The 26219-nt window shown below is 36.3% G+C and overlaps 1 protein-coding gene across 1 annotated transcript in view; it reads left to right on the forward strand.

The window, feature by feature from the left end:
- Positions 1 to 26219, forward strand: part of LOC120301001 (voltage-dependent calcium channel subunit alpha-2/delta-3) — a 405499-nt gene that overhangs the window by 370127 nt on the left and 9153 nt on the right. Inside the window, exons 27-31 of the mRNA XM_039327628.1 lie at positions 8011 to 8049; positions 11691 to 11752; positions 12365 to 12409; positions 13613 to 13675; positions 16947 to 17017. Coding sequence (XP_039183562.1) covers positions 8011 to 8049; positions 11691 to 11752; positions 12365 to 12409; positions 13613 to 13675; positions 16947 to 17017 — 280 coding nt within the window. The remainder of the gene's footprint in view (positions 1 to 8010; positions 8050 to 11690; positions 11753 to 12364; positions 12410 to 13612; positions 13676 to 16946; positions 17018 to 26219) is intronic.

Raw genomic sequence — 26219 nt, forward strand, 5'->3', positions numbered from 1 at the left:
ACTAGAGTTTTATAATAAATAGATGTCAACCCATCCGTACCCGGCGCTTTGCCCAATTTCAATTGTTTAATAGCTGTAACAATTTCTTCCTTAGTAATTAAACCATTAATCTCTTTTTCCTGATCTTCTGTTAATTTAGGAAAATTAACTTTACCTAAATAATTGTTTATATCTGTAGTTTGAATATTAGTACTCTTGTATAATTTTTGGTAGTATTCTAAAAAAGATTTCTTAATCAATTCTTTCTGATAAACCAATTTACCATTATAATTTATTTTATCTATATTCCTCTGTTTCTGTTTCTTTCTTAACTGATAAGCCAACCATCTCCCTGGTTTATTAGCATTACAAAATGTATTTTGTTTCATAAATAGTAAATTGGTTGCAGCTTGATCAGCCATCAACATGTTAAATTGTGTTTTTAACAGTTTTATAGCTCCTTTCACCTTTTCATCTAAAGGATTTGAAATTAGGAGTTTCTCTTTTAATTTAATCTCCTCTTCTAAATCTTTACGTTTCTGAATCTGTTTCTGTCTATGCAAGTTATTCATTTTTATCAAAATACCACGCATAAAAGCTTTACTTGCATCCCACACCATTGACATTGATGTTCCCTTATTCATATTTAAAGCAAAATATTCCTTTAAACATTCCTTTAGTTTATGGACATTTTTTTCTTGTTTAAATAAATTCTCATTCACCCTCCAGGATCTCCTGTCTTCTTTCTCAGCAAACAGTTCCATCCAAACTGGACTATGATCAGACAATGTCCTAGGAAAAATTTTTACATTCTTCACCCTGTTGTATAAATCTGTTGTAATCAAAAAAAAATCAATTCTTGAGAAAGATTGGTGTCTATCTGAGAAGAAGGTAAAGTCCCTTTCTTCCTGGTTACGTTCACGCCAATAGTCTCTCAATTCCCAATCTTCTTTCATGTCAAAGAAGGCTTTAGGTAGCTTAGCCTGTTTAAAAAAAGTAGAAGAGCCTTTTTTATCCTTTTGTATATCTAAGACACCATTCCAGTCTCCCATTAAAATCACAGATCTATAGTCCAACAAGGTTATTTTCTGATGTAGCAACCTGTAGAATTGCTCCTGTTGCTGGTTTGGTGCATACAGCCCCACGATAAGAATTTTCTTGCCATATAAACCAAGTTCAAGCATAACATATCTTCCATGAGGATCTGATTCTAACAGGATAGCAGATAAATTCTTCTTAACATAGATTACCACACCCCCTTTTTTCCCAGGGGCGGGAGATACAAAATGAGATCCCAAACGAGGATTGTTTAAATATTTTTGGTCTTTAGATGTAATATGAGTTTCTTGCAAACAGATAATATCATTGTTGTGTTGCTTTAAATAATGGTAGATTTTTTTTCTCTTTTGAGGAATATTTAATCCATTAACATTCCAGGTCAGGAGCTTTGCCATCTCCCTTGGCCTTGAGCCTGGAGAAGATCCCCTCAAATTCTGCTACTGAAGAGTATGTTGCAGAGCTTTTGGGTCTTGCTCCTCCCACCGGCATTGAGACAATTTGCTGAGTAGATTCTTTAATTTCTTTTTCTTTTTTCTGTTGTTCTTTTTCTTTGCGTTTATGTGCTGCACGGGTCATTCTCTGTTCTTTAACCTCTGCTTGGGACATCCATACCACCTGTCCAGCAGTCATCACACCTGTACCTTCAGGTTTCTGTTCCATCTCTTTATCACTCAAGACTTTGTGCATCATGGGCAGAGGTGAGCCTGCACCCAGGACCGTTTTGTAAAAATCCTTAGCTTTAGCAACTGTATTAAGTCTGTAACGTGTCCCCGCATGGCTCAGGACAATACCCATCGGAATCTCCCATCTAAATGGCATCAGTCTTGCTTTAAGTTCATTTGCTAAAAAAGCAAAATCTTTTCTGCTTCTTAAAATTTTAGGTGGAATTTCCTTTAATATAATAATATCTTGGGCAGCAATCTGGAATCTTTTATTGTAGAAAATTTGCAAAATCTGGTTTTGCAAAGACTTCTTAGCAAAATATATCACCACATCTCTAGGCAGATTCTTCTGTTTTGCAATCCAAGAATTAACTCTATAAATTCTTTCCACTTCCCCAGTAACTCATCTTTATCTATGTTCAAAATAACAGCCAAGTCATTAATCACCATTTCCATCAAGTCTTGGGTTTTATCTTCTTTCAGGCCTCTTATTCTCAAAGCATATTCCATCTGTCTATACTGGAACATAAGAATATCATCTTGTGAAGCTTCCACTTTTTTCTCCATATCTTGGAATTTATAATCCAAAAGTTCTACTGTTTCTTCAATTTCCTCCACTCTAGAGTCCAGCATGAAGAATGCTTTTGAAATTATTTATTCTGTATATTATTTTTATTACACGGTGAAAATAATGACTTGTTTTGAAGTGCTTCACATTAAAAACTATCATTTTATTAGAGACCCTCAACAATCAGGTTGATTTTTAATAAGAAATAAAATAGAGCACTGATGGGAAACAAGAAAGTGAAATGTAGGGTTGAGATTACCTTGAGAAAGAAAAATTTGACAAGAAGTGAAAGAATTTATGTAGGGTATTTAGAGTACTTATATTTGATTCAGTTATAAACACCATGGTCAGGACTCCTCTGTAATAGAACACTAAACCTTAAAGGACAGTTGTTTGCATTTGAGAAGAGTCTTGAGTTGCTGTATGCTTTAAGCCACTGCCTCATTTTATTATGCATGCTGCAGTTTTATTGTATTGTTTGTTATTTATGATATATTAACTGATTAACATTCTGGAATCTATTGGATGAACAGAAATATAGGGTCATTTTAAGAAAATAAAAATAAGAAATAGTATTGAAGTATATCTACATTAAATATCCATAGTACTGAAACAGTCTACATTTGGCTGCATAGATAAAAAGATATTAATGCATCACATTAAGCCAAAATTAAGCAACTGAAATTATGGTTTAGCACAGGGGTCTTCAAATTTGGCCCTTTTATGACTTGTGGACTTCAACTTCATGCTGGCTGAGGAATTCTGGGAGTTGAAGTCTACAAGTCATAAAAGGGCCAAGTTTGAAGACCCCTGGTTTAGCATTTTATATAAGCCAGCCCTAAAGGTTGCCCAAAATCTTGCTAAAAAATCCTTCACAAAATTTGCAGAGCATTTGATATGGCCATTAAAATAAGTGTGGCAGCTTGTGGGAATAGCATGTATTTTCAAGTATTCCAATATAAAAAATATATTTATAAAATAACTTTTATTTCATAATTGTTGGAGGTAATTAGTACTGATCATTTAGCATTTTTTTAATTTCTGAAAGAAAGCTAGATTAAAAATTAGGTATTCCTTATTTGTTATATCTATCCATCTTTCAATCAATCCTTCACATTGGAGAGGTACTTTCTCATGATGTTGATCAGATCACACTGAACTGAATCCATAATTACAGTGGCAGTGAATCCCAGCTGTTCTTAAAGATGTAGATGTCAGTGAAGCCTTTAAAGCAAAATATTCAATTCTTTAAAGACTTATAGAATGACTTAATCACTTAACATGTATGTATGTATGTATGTATGTATGTATGTATGTATGTATTTGAATTTATTAGCGACCCAGCTCCAGTGGTCTATCTTGAAAGGTTCTGCTCTACATACTTAGATGTTATGGTTTGCAGACATAATGGTGGTGGGATACCTCTGATAATTTACTCATTTTAGCCTTCAAAAATATGCAGAAGGGGAGTTCCTTGGTTGTTCTAATCTGGATGCTTCAGTCAATCAACTCATTTCTTTTTCTGGTGCAAAATCCAATGTGTAGGAGAAGTGAGACATAGAAGTGTGTATTAGGGTGTGTGTGTGTGGGGGGGAGATATTTGGGTTACAAATGACTATTTCAGATTCCTGATTTTAGAAGTGAATACATCATCTATGCCACACATCTATATTTCAGCAGATTTTCTATGCCTCTGTCTGTGGACCACCCTGGTTCCATACTTTTCCTATGGGTAGGCATTTTTAAGAACTCCAGATGAAGCATGCCTGCAAAAATTGTACTAAAGAAAGATGGGTTTTGTCAATTAGTAAAGGAGATTACAGTATTGTTGTTAGAGTAGTAAGTGCAGGCTTTGTTAGATAAGAAATGGCAGTGCTGATGGTTCCTGTTCTTTAGTGATTAAAAGGGATGAAAGTGAGGATTATTTTTTGAAGGTCTGTTGGAATAAAAGCATTGCTATAAATGTTTTTTTCCCTGGTAAAACTGTTAGGAAATAGTGGCCTCAGTTAGTATCCCTTAAACAAAACAGTCTATCATCAAACACATTGAGTTTATTAAACAGATAGGCCATTGTCCATATAGTTTAAAAAGGTAGGAATAGAGAAACTCTGTTGAAATATTGATTTGATGATTTTATTGCAACAATCAGTAAGCACAGTCTAAGACAGCTCCATTTCAAAAGCCAACAATTGTAACTCAAGAACATGATTTTACTACATTATTATGTACTTTCTCTGCAATGCAGTGTCTTTAAATATAGCAACTCTGCAGTCAGAAAATAAAATTCTGTTTATATCTGTTTTGTACTTTTATGATACAGCAAGAAATGGAGCATCGGAAAGTTATGTATATGAGGAAGATCAAATCTTTGAGTCAGTTAAAGCAGCGATTCTCAATCTTCGTGTGACAGCAACCCCGTCACACGGAGGCGCCCCCATGCACGGCGCGATGCGCATGCGGGCGGCGCCCCCACACGCGGCGGTGCCCCATGCGCGGTGCGCATGCGTGGTGCGCATGTGCGGTGGTGCCCCCATGCGTGGTGAGGATGCGCGGCGCGCCCCCATGCACGGCGGGCATGCGCGGTGGCGCCCCCATGCGCGGCAGGCATGCGCGGTGGCGCCCCCATGCGCAGCGGGCACACGCGGCGGCACCCCCATGTGCGGCGGGCATGCGCGGCGGCGCCCCCTGGGGGGAATGGCAGATCGCGTTGTTTTGCGACCCCCGTAAAATGGTCGATCGACCCCAAATGGAGTCGCGACCCATAGGTTGAGAACCGCTGAGTTAAAGGTAGCAAAAGATAGGAATTACAGTACTAGATCCCCTCCTAATCTTTTTTTTTTGTGTGTGTATGTGTAATCGATTTCTGGTCTTTTTGAATCTTAAAAGGCATTACAGATTGCTTCTTACTGGGTTAGTACAAGCAGTGTCAGAAAAGCTCTAGAAGTCATGTTCCATAGAACAAGCTCACCAAGCAGAGGAGATCTGAGGTGAGTTGTTTATTAGTATTGCTTTCTTTATGGAACATAGAAGTGAAAAGAACTGCTCTTGTAGAGGATACTTTTGTTTTCTTCCTAGAAGATGTTATGAGTTACATATGCTTTAAGTGTAGATTGATTGCCTTCCTGGAGAAGAAGGTGAAAGATTCTAACCACCCTACATTGCATTAAAGATAATGAAGAATAATTGGTTCAAATATAGGAAATCCTTAGGGGAGGTTGGGGAGAAGGACCATACTAATGTGGAATAATGAACAATCACTAGAATAATGATGTGTCTGCATAATTACTGGAATAGTGCTGTATGTGACTAACCTAATGCGCATTGCACTTGGATACAATGTATGTAGCAAACTCTCCATTGTATACCCGTGAGAAATGAACCTAATGTATTACAATGTGTATTTCAATGTGTATTCCTTTGTTCCTGAGAAAAGGAAAGTATAAAACTGAAGTCTGAACCCGCCCTTGGGGTTCAGAATTGCTAGTTGCTATTGCTTCTGAACCTGCGCAATAAATCTCTCTGCTAAAACCCTCTGGAATTTGTAAGAATCTTTTCGTTTTCCACAAGAATACCTATAAAATAAACCCCTTTTTTGAAGCTTCAGAATAGATTCTAGAATTTTCCCAATGATGATTTTTTTTATGAAGCTCCATTTTTTTTTCCTGCTATAACCCTTGGAGACTGGGAAAAAAACTATACAAAGGAAAGGATTTCAACCTCTACACTAAAGATAAATCAAGTGATGGTGACCAATTCTGCAGAGAGGGAATAAATCAATCTAGAAAACAGTACAATGCCAATCTCTGGGCTGTGAGGGTATCCAATAATGTAGGAAAATTGTTCTCTGGGTAAAATTTCTGAAATCTTAAGTATTTTCTGTCAGTGAAATTTGGGAAGTTTTACTGAAACTTCTGGGAAGAATCTTGCTTTTTGTGGGGATGGGATAATTAATATTTGACAACTATGTGGAAACATAGTTGCTTTGCCATATTTGACAAACTGCTTTGTAGAAGAGGTAGTTGATTTGTGGTTCTAGAACAGTGGTGACAAGCCTATGTCACACATGTCATAGATGACATGTCATAATATTTTAGATGACATGCCAGTGTTCATCAACATCAGACAACAACTATTCTCCTTGTTTGAATTACCAAAGAAACTGAATTAATACAAATGTAAGAAATATGTGATTCTGCACCACTCAAAGCTTAAAATGGATTCTCATCATTTTTCACTGATCTGTCATCTTCAGAACTGTGATTGGTGATGACATGAAAGAGAAAGCAACCTGTAAAATGTGATAGACAGTTTCACAGTTCAGTTGTCTTCCAATCCACAGGGTGATTGTTTGCACAGTGAAGCTCATTTTCAAGCGGCGAGGGCAATGGATATATGTAACGGCAGTCTCCAAAAGGAGCACACTTTCAGCAATCGTCTAATGTCAGCTTTTGAGTTTGTGTGCATTGAATTATAAATAAATATGTAAAAGATTGTTTCTCTTCTGTTGGGGAAGAGAGAACACATCAGCAGAATCAAGTTAAGCACTTCCCAAATTTTTGAAACGCTGAACCCAAAAGATTAACCATCAATGTTCTAGAAAGCTTATTAATTGACAAGGCTGTACATTTCAGTAGAACATCAGGTAACATTTTCAACTTCAACTAAACATTTTGAACTAAATAAAGCTATTATGTTCCAACTGCTTATGGAAGATATGGCTTTATTTGGTTCAAAATGTTTAAGCAAAGATTAAATGACCATTTTGCAGAAATGTCATAGCAGTGGGTTCCTGTGCCAGGTAGAGAGCTGGATTAATGAACTCCATAATCTCTTCCAACCTTTACATTCTATGATCTTATAATGAAGACTGCAATGTCAAATATAGGAGGAGTAATGAATTAATAAATGAAATGAAAGAAAAATAGTTATGTTGTGACTCTAAATCAAAGAAAATTGGAAAGATGAAATAGACTCTATTTATGGAAATAAAGGTATAAACGAAGAGGCTAAAATGTAAGTACAAATATTGTGGAATGTTTGTGAAAGTATGAATTCATAAACTGGTAATATTATAATTATACAATTTACTCCAGTGAATGGTGAAAGTGCAAAAAACTTAAGGTGGGTTTTAGGGAACCTATCTTTGAACCCCTGCAATAGAGAACCAAGGGACATGTTTTCTTGGCATCAGAGTTCCCAGCTGTTCATTATCTGAATTTAGAACCCTCTTTTAGATCTTTCTGCTCAATCCAGAAAGAGGTTGGATCTTCATTTATGGAGACAGGGTCCTTTTTTTAGTACAAATATACCAAATTAATAATATTTGAAAAAGAAGCCGAAAAACATGCACTTTAGTAACACACAACCTACTGCATTTTTGTTGATGACGCCAAATGGTTGAAGCCACCCCCTTTAACCAATTGCCCAGGATGAGGTCTTATGCTTCTCTGTTCTTAATGCTTCAGGGAAATACTGTAAAAAGCAATTTCAAGATCAGGAGCTTTTCTGGGATCTGGTGATTATTATATAACTTCTGAAGTTAATGATGGCCATCAATGGAACCTTACCTGGCACACCTGCAATTAATTACAAATACAACTGCCTTAATCTTAAAAAAAATGTTGACAGGCCATAAAATGAATTCAGATTATAAAAAAGAAAATCCTAACATTGCCGTTTGCATCAACATCTTTCTGGGATTTAATTAATGACTTTGTATTTTAACATGGCTTAAAATGAAAGAGCAGAGTACTTCAGACCAGCAGGCTCTCAGCCAATATAGTAAGTACTTTATGTTTATATTGAGCACTAAAGATCACTGTACAAAATAGAGTTGTACTATCCTTTGCAGAGATTAGAAAATGCCACATATTTTGTACAAATGTTAAATACAGAAATGCCTAACAGTGGAAAATGATAACAAATGATAAGCTGCTTTTAAGGAATTTACTCTGTATATCTCTTAACAGGTAATCTCCTCCATAAATATCAGCATGTCAGCATCCTTATTAAAAATAGAGGAACAAATGTTTCCTCATTTTTGTACACAGAAGATGTGGGGCCCATATCTGTGACTGATTTGTGTTTGTGTGTGTGACTGTAATAAATGTGCATTTATCTGCTTAACTACTGTCTGATTCCCTTATGAGAATATTAGGAGGAAATGCATGGGAGAGTGTTTTTTGTTTTTGTTTTAACCCTCTGTATTGCAGACCAATTTGGAACTTATTTTCAGATAAATGTGTATATGCGCTTTATAATAATGGGCTGTAATTGTATAAGGAAACCTCACTTAATGGGGCCTCAGTGCAATGGTGTCTGGATACTATGGACAGTATTGCTATTTTATTTTCTATCAGTTGTGTACATTAACTGTATAATGACATTTGATGTAAAATATGCAAATGGCGTCTTTGTATCATTTGTGTAAAGCTGTAATTATGGATGCCTTACTCCCTGGTTTAGTGGATCACTAGAATAATAAGTACTTCTGTGTAGGAGAAGAGCAAACAGAGCTGGGAGGGAGAAGAATTAATTGCATCCTCAGTTTAGAGTTGTTGGGTTTCCACAAGCGGTCCAAGTCCAATCCCTCTTGAATTTAGTTGACCATTACCTGGTGCCAATTTAGTTGACCAGATTCTTATGTATAGGCTTGAATAAATCCTCTATGCTGTAATTTAACAGATTCTTTGAACCGGACACCCTGTCCCCCAACTGATCCAGTAACTTGAAGGGTCACTGTACCAGGCTTCTGCTTTCTAAACTGCATTAAAGGCAGCTTAATTGTTGTAAAATATCCTTCAGAGCTCTCTATTTTGATGATTCATTTTATTTTGTTATAAGGATGGTGAGGTGATTATAATATTGGTTAGGAGTGGAGGGAATCAGTCCACCCTCAGCCCTGGAAACTGACAAGGTGGCTTTGGACCAGTCACTTAAGCTTAATCTACCTTACAGGTTTGTTATTATAGGAAATAAAATGCCTGGAGAATCCTCTGTAAGAATTTCAAATTCCTGGAAGAAAGGCAGGAACACATAAATTCATAATGCATTATTTTTTAGATTTCAGAGTGTTGGGGACATCCATTTACTTCAGATGCTGACTTCAAAAAGATTGAAATATATTTGACTAGTCCTTAGAATATGATATCATCTAAACATTTACTGTAGAGAACAAAATAATACACCAATTCAAGTACTTCAACTCTTTATATACAGTTTCCTATATAAAATTTATATATGTTTATCTCTGAGATTTGAAAGAAGATTAGTACTACATCCCAGTGTAGCTACTTGAATTAAAAATTAATTCTCTTCCTCTAAAACAAATCTATTCATTGACCCAATGAAATTCATGTGGGAGGAATTTTTTTCCCTATTTTCTACCATCAAAATATCATACAAAACATTTATTTGATCATGCTATTGTTTTGAGTCCACAGTCTCAGTTTTGCATCCCAAATACTATAGTTAAGTTGATGATATCTGTGTCCAATGTGCAAAAAGTGTAAGATATCTAGTGGATTGCACACCTGGGAAAATAGAGATAAATCTAGTCATGCTATTTTAAACCAATAAAATTCCCACTGAAATGACAGGTGTTCTGCCTGAATAATAGCAAGCTGGAACAGATTAAAAGATTCTACCTGATATTTGATTTCCTACATACCGTATATTCTGGCGTATAAGACGACTTTTGAGAGCGTCGAAACAGCCTCCAAACTCGGGGGTCGTCTTATATGCCAATTCGTCTTATACGCCAGAAATAAGGTAGTTTCTGGTGTATAAGATGAGTTCTAGCCATGCGACTCGGCATTGATTGTCTTATACGCCGGAAATAACGTAGTTTCCGGCGTATAAGACGACTTTCTAGGCATGCGACTTGGCGTCAATTGTCTTATATACTGTAAATACTGGTAGTTTCCGGCGTATAAGATGACTTTCTAGGCATGTGACTCAGTGTCGATCATCTTGCGACTCGGCGTCAATCGTCTTGTGACCCGGCGTCGAACTCGTGGCGCGTCTTATACGCCGGGTCGCCCGATACGCTGGAATATATGGTAATCCATTTAAAACAGCACCAAACCAATCGTTAAAGTAAGAAACTAATAGTTCTCATTTTACCCCATTCTAATGAACAGTTTTGCACAGCCCAATCCAGGTTTTAAACTTTTTTTCAGGGTTACTATTTCAAAAGAATTATATAAGCTCATTAGTTAGTCTCAGCAAGTAATAGTTCTTCCCGAAACCTATCTAAGCTTGGAAGCTAAGTAGGATCAGGTCTAGTTAGTACTTGGATGGGAGACTGCTTAGCATTACTAGGACTCAGAAGCACCTGCAGTGGAGCAGACCGAGGGGCAAGATGGCTGATATGAATGTTTAATGGAAGACCTACCCCTTTATATATTTGTGCAATATCCTTGCTAGCAACTATGAGCAAGACAGTTTTTAAAAATTCAAGGGAACAAACCACTTCCACTTTTCTGCAGAGAAACAACATGGATGTATCAATAAAATAAGAGTCCAGCCCACATAAAGGGAATGTTTCTTCTACAGTAATTGACATAATTAGAAACATAATTAAAATGCTTTGCTATTTTTATTTCTTAGGCCACTTATACTTCAGTTACTGTTCTTAAAGAAGATAAGCAAGGCTGAGAATAAGCTGACCCTTGAATTTTTAACCAAAACTTTATGAAAAACTTGTCCCCTGCAGATAAGCTGACTTAAAATTGTATGCCTTTTGAATATATTCTGAAGGACATCATTTTCATATTTTGTTTTACATTTTCACAATTAGCTTATCTGCAGATGACATATTTTTCATGGTATTTTGATTTGGCTTGTCCTCAAGTATATATAATACTTTAAAAAAAGTGTTACTGCTGATGCAATACATGGATAAACCAATCCAGTTTTGGAGCTGCAGCTTGGGGCCTAAAATTCTTGGTTTATCCATGAGTTATAGTAGAAAATAGTGAAGACCTTTCTTAGGCAATGAAATACAAACCACTTTAGGATCAAATCTTGACTCCAAGGTATTGCTCAGAGCTATGCAAATCTAGATTCCTATTTGGAGACATTAGGATTAATATAGAATTATTTAGGGCTCCTTAATAAAAGACTTTCTAAAGAATCCCAACCAGGTTCCCAAATGGGGTTAGAATGAATCAATCAGAGATGTTTAATAGCAGGTAAAGAACTTTGTGTCTACCCAAATCCCTACTTACATTTCTGACCCCCTCAGATCGAAAATCTATTTGTTAAAGTTTATTTGTGCCCACTTCGTTGTCCACTTTTATTTGATGTTGAATTGCATAGTTACATGCTCTTGTTTTACATTTTTCAGATTATAAAAAATGGACTTTTAAATCTGTATGAAAACAACTTTTAAAATACCTATTGTTCATCATTTCAATCAGCTGTAGGTATCCAGATGAAACTGGAGTTTTTCCAAAGGAAATTTTGGACTGCCAGTAGACAGGTATGTTATTATTGAATATTTAAAAACCTTGTGTCACTGGCTAGCAATAAAGTTGGAGAGAATCAGGAAAACATCTGACAAAATCTGTTATTTCTGCAAGTTAAATATAACTGGCAGAATATGTTTTGGTAAATAAATTCCATCCTTTGATGATGGTGGCTACATGATGGAATTTATTTACCAAAACATTTTCTGCCAGTTAATGATGAAGTTAGGTTTAAACAGACTAATGAGCCAGGATTTATTTTTTGAGTTGAATTTAACACAAGTGCCAAGAGAACCCACTCAAAATTTGGTGCACAAATCACCAAATGTGTATGACTCAGATTTATTTCTCATTTCCAACAGTTCTTCCAAATGTCTGAAAACATTTTTAGATCAGAGAGATATTCATTGCGTTCAAATATAGAGCACTTTTGGGTTGACTCAGTTTCTTATTTTGCAACAGTGAATTAATTGATCCTTGTTACCATAAAGGTTTATGAATCCAACACAAAAAAATATTCATTTTATTGCACACCACATCGTATCTAAAAGTTACAGATTTCTCTGCATTTAGAAGATGAAAATTCTAAACCTGTGTTCAGTGCTACCCATCTTCTCATCCTGCAGTGCACATCCCTTGATGGCCGATGTTCCATAAGCTGTGATGATGAGGTAGGCAAGATATTTCCTGCATGCACAACCAATTTTTCTTAGCAATGAAACTGCAGACAATTATGCAAAGTATGTATTTATACTAAAATGAAACAAATAAGTGTCTGTTTAGAAAAGATATTCTATCTACTGGGTAGACTGATGCATGATTATGAAACTGAGGTGTAATTTTAGAAGATGACATGGAGAATTAGCCTTGAGTATTTGCTTGTTCGAAACTAAGGTCTATTTACTATGGATGTAGTAAATATGGACTGTGCTATATCACATCTGAATGTTTCCAAAAGGAAAATATTTAGTGTAAAAAAATCATTGACGTTTGAAAAATAATCTACTCCAGTCTTCCCCCTGATGTGATATTTTTATTGACTGTGTGTATATGTATTTGATGGAAAAATATTTAACTATGCCACCACAATTTAACCAAAACCTGAAGTGGCATAGTTCAGGAAATGATTTACTGTTTAGTCTTGCTGAAGAACTAATCTGCCTTTTAATGTGGCAGCCAATATCTTTTCAATGAGTAGCATTTTTAACATAAAGTTCTTTTCATTCAAACTTCCAAATCTGAATGTTGGGAAGAAAAATGTTTGAGAGGATACTTTTATTCTGATTTTTCAGACAATATATATATACACACACACACACACACACATACACATACATGTTTTTCAAGTGAATATTCTGTTAACTACCTTTATGTCTATCTTTTGAGAAAAAACTTTGATCTGTCGGTATAAATTTAAAATGCACCAATTAAAAGTATATGTGAAAGAATTATGAATTTCAGTATCAATTGTCATTTCCTGGTTTAGAAAAATGTAGAAGTACAGTGCATTTATTGTTTAAGTTACAGTTTTGGCTCTTTTCAGAAACCTTTTATATATATTCTAGTACATACTGGTATCTAAAGTTTTTTATCTCATAAATGTGCTTCTTTGTACACAGTTTTCCTTCCTCTTCATGAAACAAGTGGATTAAATCCTATAATATCTGTGTTCTACTCTTGCACTTTGTCACATTTCTCCAGTTTCCTTTTTCCAAGATCATTACATTGATATACTCTTGAATCTCAGAGAAGTTTTCTTCAGTTACTGCACTACAGCTTTATTTTTAAAATCAAAACAGGAATATTATTTCTTCCTTAACTGAAAAATACAATATTGAAATCAAAGACTTACAAACATTTTTGTGACTTTACAGAATATTAACTGTTATCTCATTGATAATAATGGATTTATATTAGTTTCAGAAGACTACACGCAGGTAAGTAGAAATCTGATTCTTGCCTTCTCAAAAATCCAATGTTATGCGATGCCTTTTCCCAGTGGTATATAGAAATAATGACTAGCATGAGATGAAAAGAATATTAAAAAGATGGCTTGCCCCAAAGCATGAAGTTTTCTTTTCAGAGGGTCTAAAATAATTCCCTTTTTGATGATCTGGAATAATGTATTTTCATTGGATGGCTCTGCATTTAAACTCATAAAACTTTGTATGTAACCCCTTCTTCAGACATGTCTACCATGCCTGAAGACATATTAAATATGGATTTATCTTAAAGCCTTTTGCCCAAATTTTAGAAATGTTTGTGTTTAGATTTTGAACATATGAGCAAGTTATGGCAGTTGATAATTGCATAGAATTTTACAGGATTAATTAAAATATTAAAAAAGGAAGTAAAAGTAGAAGATAGTACATGATCTGGATTTTAGCCAAACCTGATACAGCCCTCAGTTGAAGTTTTTCAGCAATAAAAATTATATAAAACTTGTGAAATATCAGAAGTCTGATAGCCCCTTTTCTGACTAACAATTTTTATTAAAAGGCATAAGCATTTCTAACTATTTACAGTAAGCCATTCAACAAAATGTCACAGCCAGAACAGATGTTACCAGATGATTCTTTAGTGTCAAGCTTCCAGCTAACTACATAACAATGTTTATACTATAATGGCTTCTATCTCCTCAATGATAACTTTAAATATGATAAATGTAACATTTAATCTTTTTGAAGTAAACAGAGCCATATAAAACAATGGTTCTTGAATAGTAAGTAAAAATATATTGGGTAATCAGATATTTTCAGATGCAGACAATCAAACACTAATGAATAGATATCTTATTTCTTCTTCTCTACTGAATTTATCCTGTTTTTCCAAAATTAATAAAAAGTTATATAACTCAACTGAGTTTGAGCATTGATGAAGGTGATTCTGTAATTGAAAAGTTCTGTCAGTGGAAAAACTACATTGAATTCCACTTATGAATATAATCTATGGAAACAGGACTATAACTTGAAAAATAATGGAATTTGCTTCCATTTCCCTTTTATGGGAATTCTATAAACATCCTCTGTCATGGGTTACTGAAAAAGCAGCACAATTGTATACTCTACAAAATTAGTTGTATTGTATATACAGTAATTGAGCAGATCAAATTAACTTCTGTAGAAGACAAAATTCTAGGACATAATCTAGCTAAAGTAAAACAGAAAGTTGTTCCACAGTTTCATTATAAACAAACCACAGACTTTAATATTTCCTAATAATGGGACAAACTGATCATACCCTTTGTTTCAAATTATTTAACCTATATTATGTTGAAAGTTAACTCTTAAAGTTGATTAATAACCCTTGTATATTTTAAGCATAACTTTTCTTTTTTCTAGTAACTTGGTTATGTTCTTCTGAAAGTGAGGCATGTTTAGACTTATTTGATAACTGACATCCGGTCTCCCCAATCTTCATTTCTCAGACAGGCCTTCAGAGCTGAATGTGTTCAAGCTATAAAATGCAAATGCTCGAACCAAATTTTACCCACTCATATAATTTGGATATAAAAAGGGAGCTCTTAACAGAAAAATTCTTCTGTTTTGGGCCTCACTTGTAATTTCTTTGCCAGCAAACTCCCAGGTGCATATTTGAAGCCAAGTCTATTACTTACAGCAATATCGATATTTCATTAAAGCAAACTTCATAGAATTCATGTGTAGCAAAATCCCCTCAGAGGCAGCCAAAGCCCAGACCCTCCTAACCAACCCTTTCAGTTACACTCAGCAGCCATAGAATGTCCTTTTTAGCGGGTACTCACACAGAGTGAAGGGGTGGCAGTTTCTTGTCATCAAAGAGGTTACAGGAACAAAGATGACCAGCCCTTAGCCAGGGCAGTCAATGTGTGAAGTGTTTATCAACCCTCTGGCAGTCATGACAATAATAGTCAATGGCTTATAGTAGCTGCTTTGAAAATCAGGGGGGGAGACCCTCTGGCTCCAGGCAACAATAGAAAACATGAGCGAAGATAGTCAGTGCTCCACAGCAACAGCTCGCCCCATGAGGGCAGCTCCCCACAATGTTTACAGCTTGCACAGGTGATAATGATCAAAGTTCGGATGGCCAGTGGTCTCTGAAGCAGTAGCGACCAGCCTCTCCTTCTCTCTTCGGTTGGCACTCATAGTCCCAGGTCTCTCTATGCCAAATCCCCCCCTTCCTTTCTAGTTAAAACCTGAATTTAAAACCCCAGCAAGTTTTCCCTCTTCTCACTCTCACTCTTCCCTTCGCTCGATATATCCCCCTGCGAAAGAAAGCAATAAAACTCTGCTTTCTCACACTCTCTCTCTTTCGCTCTATTTCCGAGGAAAAGAATCACATAAAAACTTAAACTCCTCTTCGGCTTCACCTGGTCTCTCCCCGACAATAACACTCCCCTTTCTCCTTCCCCTTTCTTTCCTTCCGCCATATCTACACCTGCCGCGCCCAAACGGCAGCAGCTGTCTGAGCTTCCCACTTCCCTCTCTCCAGCCAGGCTCCCACAAAGCCTTTCAGCCAGCCCCGCTACACATTCAACATTCTTTTTTCCTTGTAGAAATGCTGGGATTATTTCTTCAAGGAACAAACAAAGGTTGTTCCTATACTGCAAAACGACATATGCTACATATATGGGGGATTTGAATGTCAAGGGGAAAAGCCTAGCCAAATCTCTTTGGGATTGACCAGAAAACTCACAATTTAAGACTTTGTTTTCGTATCTCAAACTTATCTTTGTTAGTCAATTCCTTTTTAGTGTAATAAGTAGAGTCTAAATAGCTTATTTCATAATATAAAGCTAAATATTTATATGTGTGACTAAAATGCAGAGCATTAAATGGCTCATGTAGGAATTATTAAAGAAAACACTTTTTATTATTTGTTTAGAATTTTCTTTCTAACCCTATATATACTTTTGTGAAATAGAACTTTAATCAAATGGGTTTATGTTAAGATTAGAGCATTTTCTTTACAAGCTTGAGTTCAGCATCAGATGTTACACAATAAACTGCAATCTATTATGTAAACTCTCACAACTCTCAAGGAATTATTTTGTAAGCTTTATAATTCATTGTGATATTTAAACCCTGTTCAATTTTTACAACAGCAAAGGACTTCAGGATTTCATTTTTATGATGTTAAAAAGTTTCTGATCATTTTATAGGAATAAAATTGTAACCAGTGTTGATTTGCATTTATCTGAAACTTCTGGGCATTTTCTTTTGGCTTCAGACTGGAAACTTTTTTGGTGAGATTGAAGGTGCAGTGATGAACAAATTGCTAATAATGGACTCATTTAAAAGGTAAGGATGTACACACCTATTTCTTCTCACAAAAATGAGCATATGTATATACATCCAACAAATGCAAAGATTGGTTTGTATATCTGTCTTATGTATTTATCTTGATCTTTCTGTACTGTATTTCAATACTTCTGTGCAGGTAATATCCCAAAATGAAGTACATCTTTGTAGCAATATACAGTCATCAGTTCTTATTCATAATTTCTTTAACATACTTATTCTTCAGAATGATAGCCAACCCGATATTCCCACCACATACAAATTAATAAATTGCAATTTCAGTAAATCATTGTGGTTATTCCCATAAATGGCATGGTGGCCTAGTGATGGAGCTCACACCTCATTGTGAGTTTGATCTTAGTTAGTGGCAGATATTTGTCTCTCTGGGTGCAAAAAGAAAATATCTGCTGTGAGCTTCATATAGACATCAGGAAGGGCATCAGGCCAGTAAATGCTCAGCTCCATTCAGTTGCCTCAATTCCATCCCAATGCAAGGGATTACAGGGTTGTTGAAAGAAAAAAAAGTGGGGTTGTTCCCATATTTATCCTCCTTGTTTCAGTGCTGGGGGAAAGATAGTCACATATTGAGAAAGGCTTTTGTCTTTTATAGGAATGTAAGTGTGCATTAAAGTCCGCTGAAAGGCTAGGCCAATTCAAAAGAAACAAACTATTTGGCATTATACAGTAGTGAAGGAACTCTGTCTGATTTCATTCCTCATCTTTTCTCTACTATAAAATTATTTTCCCTCCCCTCTCAATTTTATTCCAAAATATCTTCCAAGATGGATTAGGCTAGGAAATAATTTGTGTGCAAAACTATCCAATGATAGTTTAAGTGCTTCCAGAGCTCAAGCATCCTTTTTAAATAAGTTCATTTTTAAACAAGTAACCAGAATCTCAACCATATTGAAGAAGAGTAACACTTACAGATGAGGCCTTGGGCTGGTAATTCACTATACAGAAAATGACTTGTTCTAATTTAATACTGCTTCTAATAAGTTGTAACAAATCTCACAAGACTGAAACACTGCCTAATAGCTATATAGATACATGAAAGTGAAGTAAATAAACTAAAGTGAAAGTAGAATGATGGCTGTAAGAAAAAGTAACTAACCTGTATGAAAAGATATTAAAAGTATAAATTAATCTTCCAACAGAATGGAAGAGGGATGTAAAAAAAAGGATAAGCTTCCCACTATGACACTGGACAGTACGCAATTTAAGTCATGATGCTACAAACAATATAAAAACAGAATCAAAGGATTAAAAAGCAGGTCTGGAAAAATAACACTATTTCTAATAAACCGCTCATCTTGTTATGGGCTCTGCCATTCACTCTAGCCCAAGGTTTGGAGCAACTGGGTTTTAAGAACTTGTTTAAGTAAGGACAGGGTGGGGACAATGCAGATTTCAGAGCTTGTGGGGAGAAGAGAGTGCTTCTAATGATATTAGAGATACGTTGGCTGGCAACATAAATGTGCATGTACAATTGCAAGATACATTTATGTATAAAACAATATTGCAGACATGTCTTCCATAATGATAACCTACACAATTCATGCTATTTATGCTGATGCAAGGGGGCTTTGTGGGAACGGATGTGTTTAAAATGCAGATCCCCCGTCACTTAAGAAAACCACACCTGGTAGTAACCCAAAAAATTTGATCTATACTTGGAAAGACTTTCATGGGCAAAGAATGAGATTTCCAGAACAATATATTCTCCCCCACTGGATATTCTCTCTGCCAGTGGAGGAAATATCTAAAGCCAATCCAAATATCCTCCAATCAAAAAACTGAGGGCAGAAGGAGGGGGGGATGAGGATTATGAGCAGTGATTTGTATTTACAAAATATTTCATGCTTTTTGTTAAATTATCTATCTGACAGGAATAAAGCAGAGAGTTTATGGATAAAGAGCTGGTGCCCATTTTTATAATTCTGATAGCTAATTTGGAATGGCTCATGGATTAAGCATTAATGTTTATAAAATTCCCAATATCAAAGTCAGCTGAGAACAGCTAAGCTCCGTGTTGAAAACACCTTGTAAAAAAAATGAGCTGGTGGCTTAAATACAAGGAGCAGGTTATTGCAAAAAAAATTCAAATTGTCAAATTATGTAATTAGACGTAAAGTTTTCCAGACACTTGGGACAGTTAGATGGGTATAAATTTAATAAATAAAATAAAATAATTCATCTTTCTTTTCCTCTGTAAAACTGATAGTGGCTATTATGAAATAGAAAGTCAATCTTTGCTTTATTGTCCATGCAGGTGAGGGAATATTTGAATCTAACTCAACTAAAGTTGAGTCATACCAAACTAAAGTGTAGGATTAGTCATATAGGAATTGTTCTAGAGATGTGCATCGGGGAAAAACAGGAAAGAAGGGAAGATATTAAGAAGACCAGAGAAGGGATGGACTAATGGGTCATGCTATTCTGGAATATCAGTAGCACTAGTGGTTGACAGGAAGATCAAAGTCAGGCAGTTTGGTAGAATAGATCACACTGGGCGATGCTCAGGCAAGGAGGAAAGTGATAAGATAGTACTTATCAGCCTTTCCCCACCTGCCCCATAAAATTAGACCAGGATCCATCCAGGATTGTTTTAATTCTCAGCCAATCCAAAATGGTTTGGTAGAACTATTGATTCTGTCAAACTATAGGTACCAAATAGATTGTGTCAAGTAAATGTGCTCATTTTTCATAGTTGAACCGTTGACCCCGAAAAATTATGTTGAGAAGTAATTACAACATTCACTTGGCGTTCATGGTACATGATTGTTGATTTATGTCATTGTTGACATATGGAATCCAGTATGTAAGCGAACATAATGGTACAACAGATTATTAAAAATTGGCCATATTTTGCATTTTTTCCCTTACCGAATCATAGCCTTGGAAGAGGCCTTTTTGACCATTACATAGAACATTTTGCTTCACGCATGAATTCAAGTTAAAGACTCTATGATAGATTGTTGCCTCTTTTCTGCCTGGATAAGTGCCTGTTTCCATTGTTATGCAGCTCTTACTGCTAGGATTCTTTAAAAAAAATCCTTTCAATCGGATTTTATAATAATTTGCTTGAATTTAATATATACTGGTATAATATATAACCATTGGACTTTACATAAAAATATTAATTACCATGCTTCATCAGACCAAGACCTATTAGTTCTTTCTGAATTAATGTTTTCTTGATTTTTGCTGAATTACAGTACTCAGCAATGGTAACCATTGTCCATGCTGGCTAGGCTGCTTGTGGCTGAAATTTAAACTGTTTGGAGAGCCAGATGTCTACTCACTATTTACAGTGATAAACTCATTGTCCCTTTAATAATTGTAGAATTGATGTTAAATTATAAAAGCAAACACAAATTTGATTCCTTCTAAAATATTTCCCTTTTGTCTACAATCTCTTTAACATTTTTTTTTTTAAAAATATTTTGACACTTTCATCTGTCTATATGGTTTATATAAAAGCATCATGTCCTCAGTGTACATATGTGTGTGTGTGCATGGTTGTAGGTGTGAGAGAATGAGAAAGACAGAGATTTGCCCCTATAATAATATATTGGAATCAAAGAATAAATGGTAGATGTATCAAGAGGGCCTTTGCACAACTCCATCTGGTGCTCCAGTTGAACCCCTTCATGGATTGGAAGGCCTTCAGATTGTCACCCATGTCCTAGTCACAGACTTGTGCACTGCAACAACAATGTGCTGTTCTTGGGGTTGCTCTAGAAAGACACTCAAAGCTGATATCTTTGCTTCATGACTGACATTGGTTGCCAGTTTGCTTTGGGATGTAATTCAAGATGTTGGTCATCATCTACAGAGCACTAATAAGGCTAGGTTATTGCTTGTCTGTCATGTTTTCCGCATGGCTAGAAATTCTAGAACAGTGGTTCTCAACCTGTGGGTCGGGACCCCATTTGGGGTCGAACGACTATTTCACGGGGGTCGCCAAACAACGCAGTCCGGCATTTTTTTCCCCCTCTTCCTTAGCTGTGCTACTCCCTTTTATTCTATTGGCTTTTGAAAGCCAATAGAATAGACTCTCTTGAATAGAGTCTAATTCTATTGGCTTTCAAAAGCCAGTAGGAATTGTCCAGGCTGTCTCTGCCCTGCTGAGCCCGCCAAAAGTTCCATTCTGCAAACAGTGCTGCACCAGTTGAATAGTCCTCGACTTACAACCAGTTGAGTAGTCCTCGACTTATGACCGGTTGGGGGTCACGGCATTAAAAAGGTTAAGAACCACTGTTCTAGAAGAATTAATGCACTCTTGGTTCCTTTGATTAAACATGGGTCTATCAGGACTCAGGAATGATGCCTTTTCTATCCCTGGACTGGCCCTCTAGAATGAGATCACCACTTTATAAACATAGTCCCAAACAAATTTCACAACCAAAAATATTTACATCCCTGAATCACATCTTAGGTTCCCTTTCAGAAAGTTAAATCCAACTCAGTCCTAACTAGACCAAGTGCTATAGTTTTTGGGGCTTCCCAGATTTGAAGATATTTCATATCTAACTTTGGATGAGGGGGGGCATTTCACCATTCAAGGGTGCGATGCAACTTGGAGATTCTACAGGACTCACAGCTCCTGCAAAATGATGGGTGGCAGCTATGACCCCTTAAGGCCTTTACACAACTTCATCTGGGACTAATTCTGGCTGCACAAGACCAAGCCTTAAGAACAAATGCATACAAAGCCAGAATTGAGATGCCAGCAACAGACAGCAAACATTGTTATCATCACTGCTAACATCAGATGTTCTTGCTTTGACAATATATGAAGATGCAGCCAATTTCCCCTTAACTCATGTGTTTCTTTTAGAGTTAGAATTAGACTATACGGGGGGGAGGAGGAAGAATGTGCATGGGAATTAGTTAGACATAATAACATCGTAGTAGAGTGTTTTTAAAGGTTATTTGAAATAAGAAATGATAAGAAATGGGGGGTAGAAGAACTGGAGGGAAGGTCTGCATTTCAAACTAATTGGAGAATGTGATTTATGACTGTTAATTAGAGGAGGGAATTGTGCTTTGATACTATGTGTTTAGGGGAGGAAAATTCAGATTTCGGCTTCGACTATGTATGTGTTGATGCCATGCAACTTGAATAAAGATTCTTTAAGGTAAACAATGCTTCAAAGTTCTTTGAAGAGTTTCATCTGTCGGAACCATGACAATTGTCTCTGCAAAGAAGCTGAAAGAAACAGGGGACTCGCTAGTTAGTTGCTGCAAGAAGATCACACAGAATAATTGCAGACAATGGCATGCAAAGTAACAACAATGGTGCACTGAAGAAATACCATTTGCCTGCAAGCAAGAACTGGCGAGACCACAAAATAGTCAAAGTAATAGAAAATGAAGAAGCTAAAGTGCTCTGGGACCTTTAAAATTCAAACAAACAAGCAACCTGCCATACAACACCCCAGACTTAACAATTGTTGATAAGAAAGACAAAAAGGTCTGGATAATGGATGTGGCAGTGCCTGGAGACAGCAGAATACAAAAGAAGAAATTGAACAAAAAGACAAAATGAAAGACCTGCAAATAGAAGTAGAATGACTGCACCAAAAGAAAGCAAAAATAGTGCCAATAATAATAAGCACCTTACATGAAGTCCCAAAATATCTAGAGCACCACTTGAACACCATCAGCACTGATAAAATCACTATCAGACAAGTGCAAAAGGCAGCACTGCAAAAGGCACTAAGTTGTTCTAACTTACATCCTGCAACTATACTTTTAATGCCATCAAACACAATATTTACCTATCCTAGGTCCTTGGGAAGAACTCAATAGGTGGATAAAAATGCCAAATCCAATAAAAATATCTGGCTGACTGTGCATCCAACCATAATAGTAATATGCTCAAGCAGCGAGCTATTTCTAAAATATAAGGCAATTAGAAATTTTAAATAAGAAATAAATATATTTGATTGATTGCAGGGCATTTTCAAAATTTAGTTACAGCTAGTTCTGATAATAACAGATCGGTAGCCCTTCAAAAGGAAATGAGTCAATGAAGTATTTTTTTAAAAACTGCATCGTTTCATGAAAGATTTTTAAAAAGTGGCACACAGACTACCCGGCCAAGAACAAAATCCTTTTTTTCTCCCCTTCTAAGGACAGATCAGGGAACAGGTGCATTCAGGCATCTGAGGATACAGAATACACGAATATTCATGACAGGTAGACAGGAAGGGAAAAAAGCTTAAGACAAAAAAAAACCCCACCCCAGATTGCCTTGCATCAGTCACAAGACTCATTTATAATGATATCCAGTTTTAATTCTCAGTTTTACCCCCATCTGGACAGTGCCTGAAACCATTTTATTTGTAGTAGGCAGATCTCCCCCGCCCCATTCTTTTTATAATGGAGTAATCTAATTTCAGGTTGTTTTCTTCTGATCTTTCGAGACCAGGCTTCTTCCTGGGGCTGAGGCTGGGTCTCCATTCCTGATCCTGCTGGCCTCCCATCATGAGATGTCCTCCTCCAAGGAATCAAAGAGGAACGCTTATTGAATTTCTTGGAGCAAGCATGCAATCTCACAGCCGGGTTCCAGCATGAAGTGTCACAAGAAACTCAGGAGAAAAATGGAACAATCCTTTTGCATGACCCAGATTGATTGCTATAATAATAGATGGATTCCTTTCAGACTTAACAATTTTAATTTAATACATTGATGAAACTTTAGTGAAGTCAAAATATTAATAATAGTTGTTGACATTAAGAGAATAACTAGTGTTAATACTGTCTCATGTAAAATGAGCATTATTTACTGCATTCTAATAGTTAATGGGCAAATAAAAGGAATTTGTGCTAAAACAACATGCAGAAGCTATATAGATTCTCTCTCTCTCTCTCTCTCTCTCTCTCTCTCTCTCTCTCTCTCTCTCTCTCTCTCTCTCTGTGTGTGTGTGTGTGTGTGTGTGTGTGTGTGTCATTGAATCATTTCTTAAAAGTGTATTTGAGGTAGTCGGTGGAGGCCAAATGTCTGCCTATTTATTTAAACAAAATTCTCTTTCTATGTAGTCACTTTCATGTAGTAATTTTCCAGGAGAAGAACATTTTTAGAAACTTGAATGAAGGAAGTACCATTGTGTGCTTCCAGAAATCATAAACTAAGAGTGGATAACAATCAGATTGCATTCTCCTGCATTGCATATGTTCTACCAGTCTCACCTTCCCCCCAGATTGTGCCAGTAAAATCTGGAAGCAAAATGATAGCATTTCAGTGACATATTTTAACTGTATTCAAATACGTATTCAAAATTAAGGCTGAAAATGGAGACAAATAGCTCTCATTCTTACTCTTAAATCCATATCCCAAATCCTCAAAAGAAGGGGTTTTTTGAGCCAATTTCAGATCATTTTCAGTGGTTTGGAAAGGTTTAAGGGTCAGGATGGCAGCAGAAAACCTCTGGGAGGCAAGCAGATCCCTTTTCTGTCTTTAACCCTTTATCTATCCAAAATCACAAAAAGCTTTCTGAAACCAGCCCAGAAAATGGAGGGTTAAGGGTAGAGATTGGAACAATTTGTATCACAGAGAACTCCTATTTCCATTCTACCTTTCAAGTTCAACCCTATAAAACATATAAACTCTTGGTGGGGGGGGGAATTGACCCCCTTTTTGGAAAGTTAGGAAGCTGGTGAGCAAAACCAAGAGAATATCTACACATGAAGGTGTCCAATATTGGACAGAGTTTATGTTTATAAACTCCGTGTTAGCACTGCCAGATTGGATTATGAAAAATACTAAACATATACTATCCAACAATAAAGTTGATGCTTTACTGAATGTCTTCCATTCAAATTCACAATTCTTGTGAATTTAAAGACTTTAGCTATCTTACTGGGCATTTAACAGGATATAAAATAGCAGTAGCTATTTTAGTATAATATAGACTTATATTTAGTATAGACTTATATACTGCTTCACAGTGTTTTACAGCCCTCTCTAAGTGGCTTACAGATTTGGCATATTTGCCCCCAACAATCTGGGCCCTCATTTTACCAACCTCGGAAGGATGGAAGGCTGAGTCAACTTTGAGCTGATGAAAATCAAACTGCTGGCAATTGGCAATCAGCAGAATTAGCCTGCAATGCTGCATTCAAACCACTGCACCACCATGGCTCCAACAAACTATCTAACTATCTAACAAACATTACTTTACAAATATTGTTGTAACTTATTGAGTTGCTAATAGAAGAGGAACTTATCAAATTTGCATATGACACCAAGCTGGTAATAGTAGCCAACACTCCAGAAGATAGGTTCAAGATACAGAAGGATTTCAACAGACTAAAACACTGGGCCCTATCTTACAAAATTAAATTCAATGGTGAGAAAAGCACAGGTATCGTATAGGTGGTACCTGGTTCAACAATAGTAACTGTGAGAGGGATCTTGGAGTCCTAGTGGACTCCAGTCACTTAAATATGAGCCAGCAATGTGGTGTAGTGGATAGAATGCAGTACTGCACGCTACTTCTGCTGACTGCCAGCTGCCAGCAGTTCGGCAGTTCAATTGTCACCAGCTCAAGGTTAACTCAGCTTTCCATCCTTCTAGGTCAGTAAAACGAGAACCCAGATTGTTGGGGGCAATATGCTGACTCTGTAAACCACTTAAAGAGGGCTTCAAATAATAATAATAATAATAATAATAATACTGATTACAAGCAGTGGCATGACAAAGTAGCAACAATGGTGCATTGGAAGATCTGCAAAAAATATCATTTGCCTGTAAGCAAAAACTGGTGGGATCATAAAATAGAGAAAGTCATAGAAAATGATAAAATTAAACTGCTCTGGGACTTCAGAATTCAAACAGACAAGCACCTGCAACATAACACCCCAGACTTAACAATTGTCGATAAGAAAGACAAAAAAGTCTGGATAGTGGACGTGGCAGTGCCTGGAGATAGCAGAATAGACGAGAAAGAACTGGAGAAGATAACAAAATACAAAGACCTACAAATAGAAATAGAAAGACTGTGGCAAAAGCAAGCAAGGGTAGTACCAATAGTCATAGGCTCCTTGGGTGCAATCCCAAAACAACTGGAGCACCACTTGAACACCATTGGCATTGACAAATTCGCTATTAGTCAATTGCAAAAGGCGGCCTTACTAGGAACTGCTTCCATCCTGCGACGATATCTGTAATACCATCAAACATCCACATCTG

The sequence above is a fragment of the Crotalus tigris genome, unplaced genomic scaffold (assembly GCF_016545835.1).
Source record: "Crotalus tigris isolate CLP2741 ecotype Arizona unplaced genomic scaffold, ASM1654583v1 scf7180000024362.2655971311:6658466, whole genome shotgun sequence".
Classification (NCBI taxonomy): Eukaryota; Metazoa; Chordata; class Lepidosauria; order Squamata; family Viperidae; genus Crotalus; species Crotalus tigris.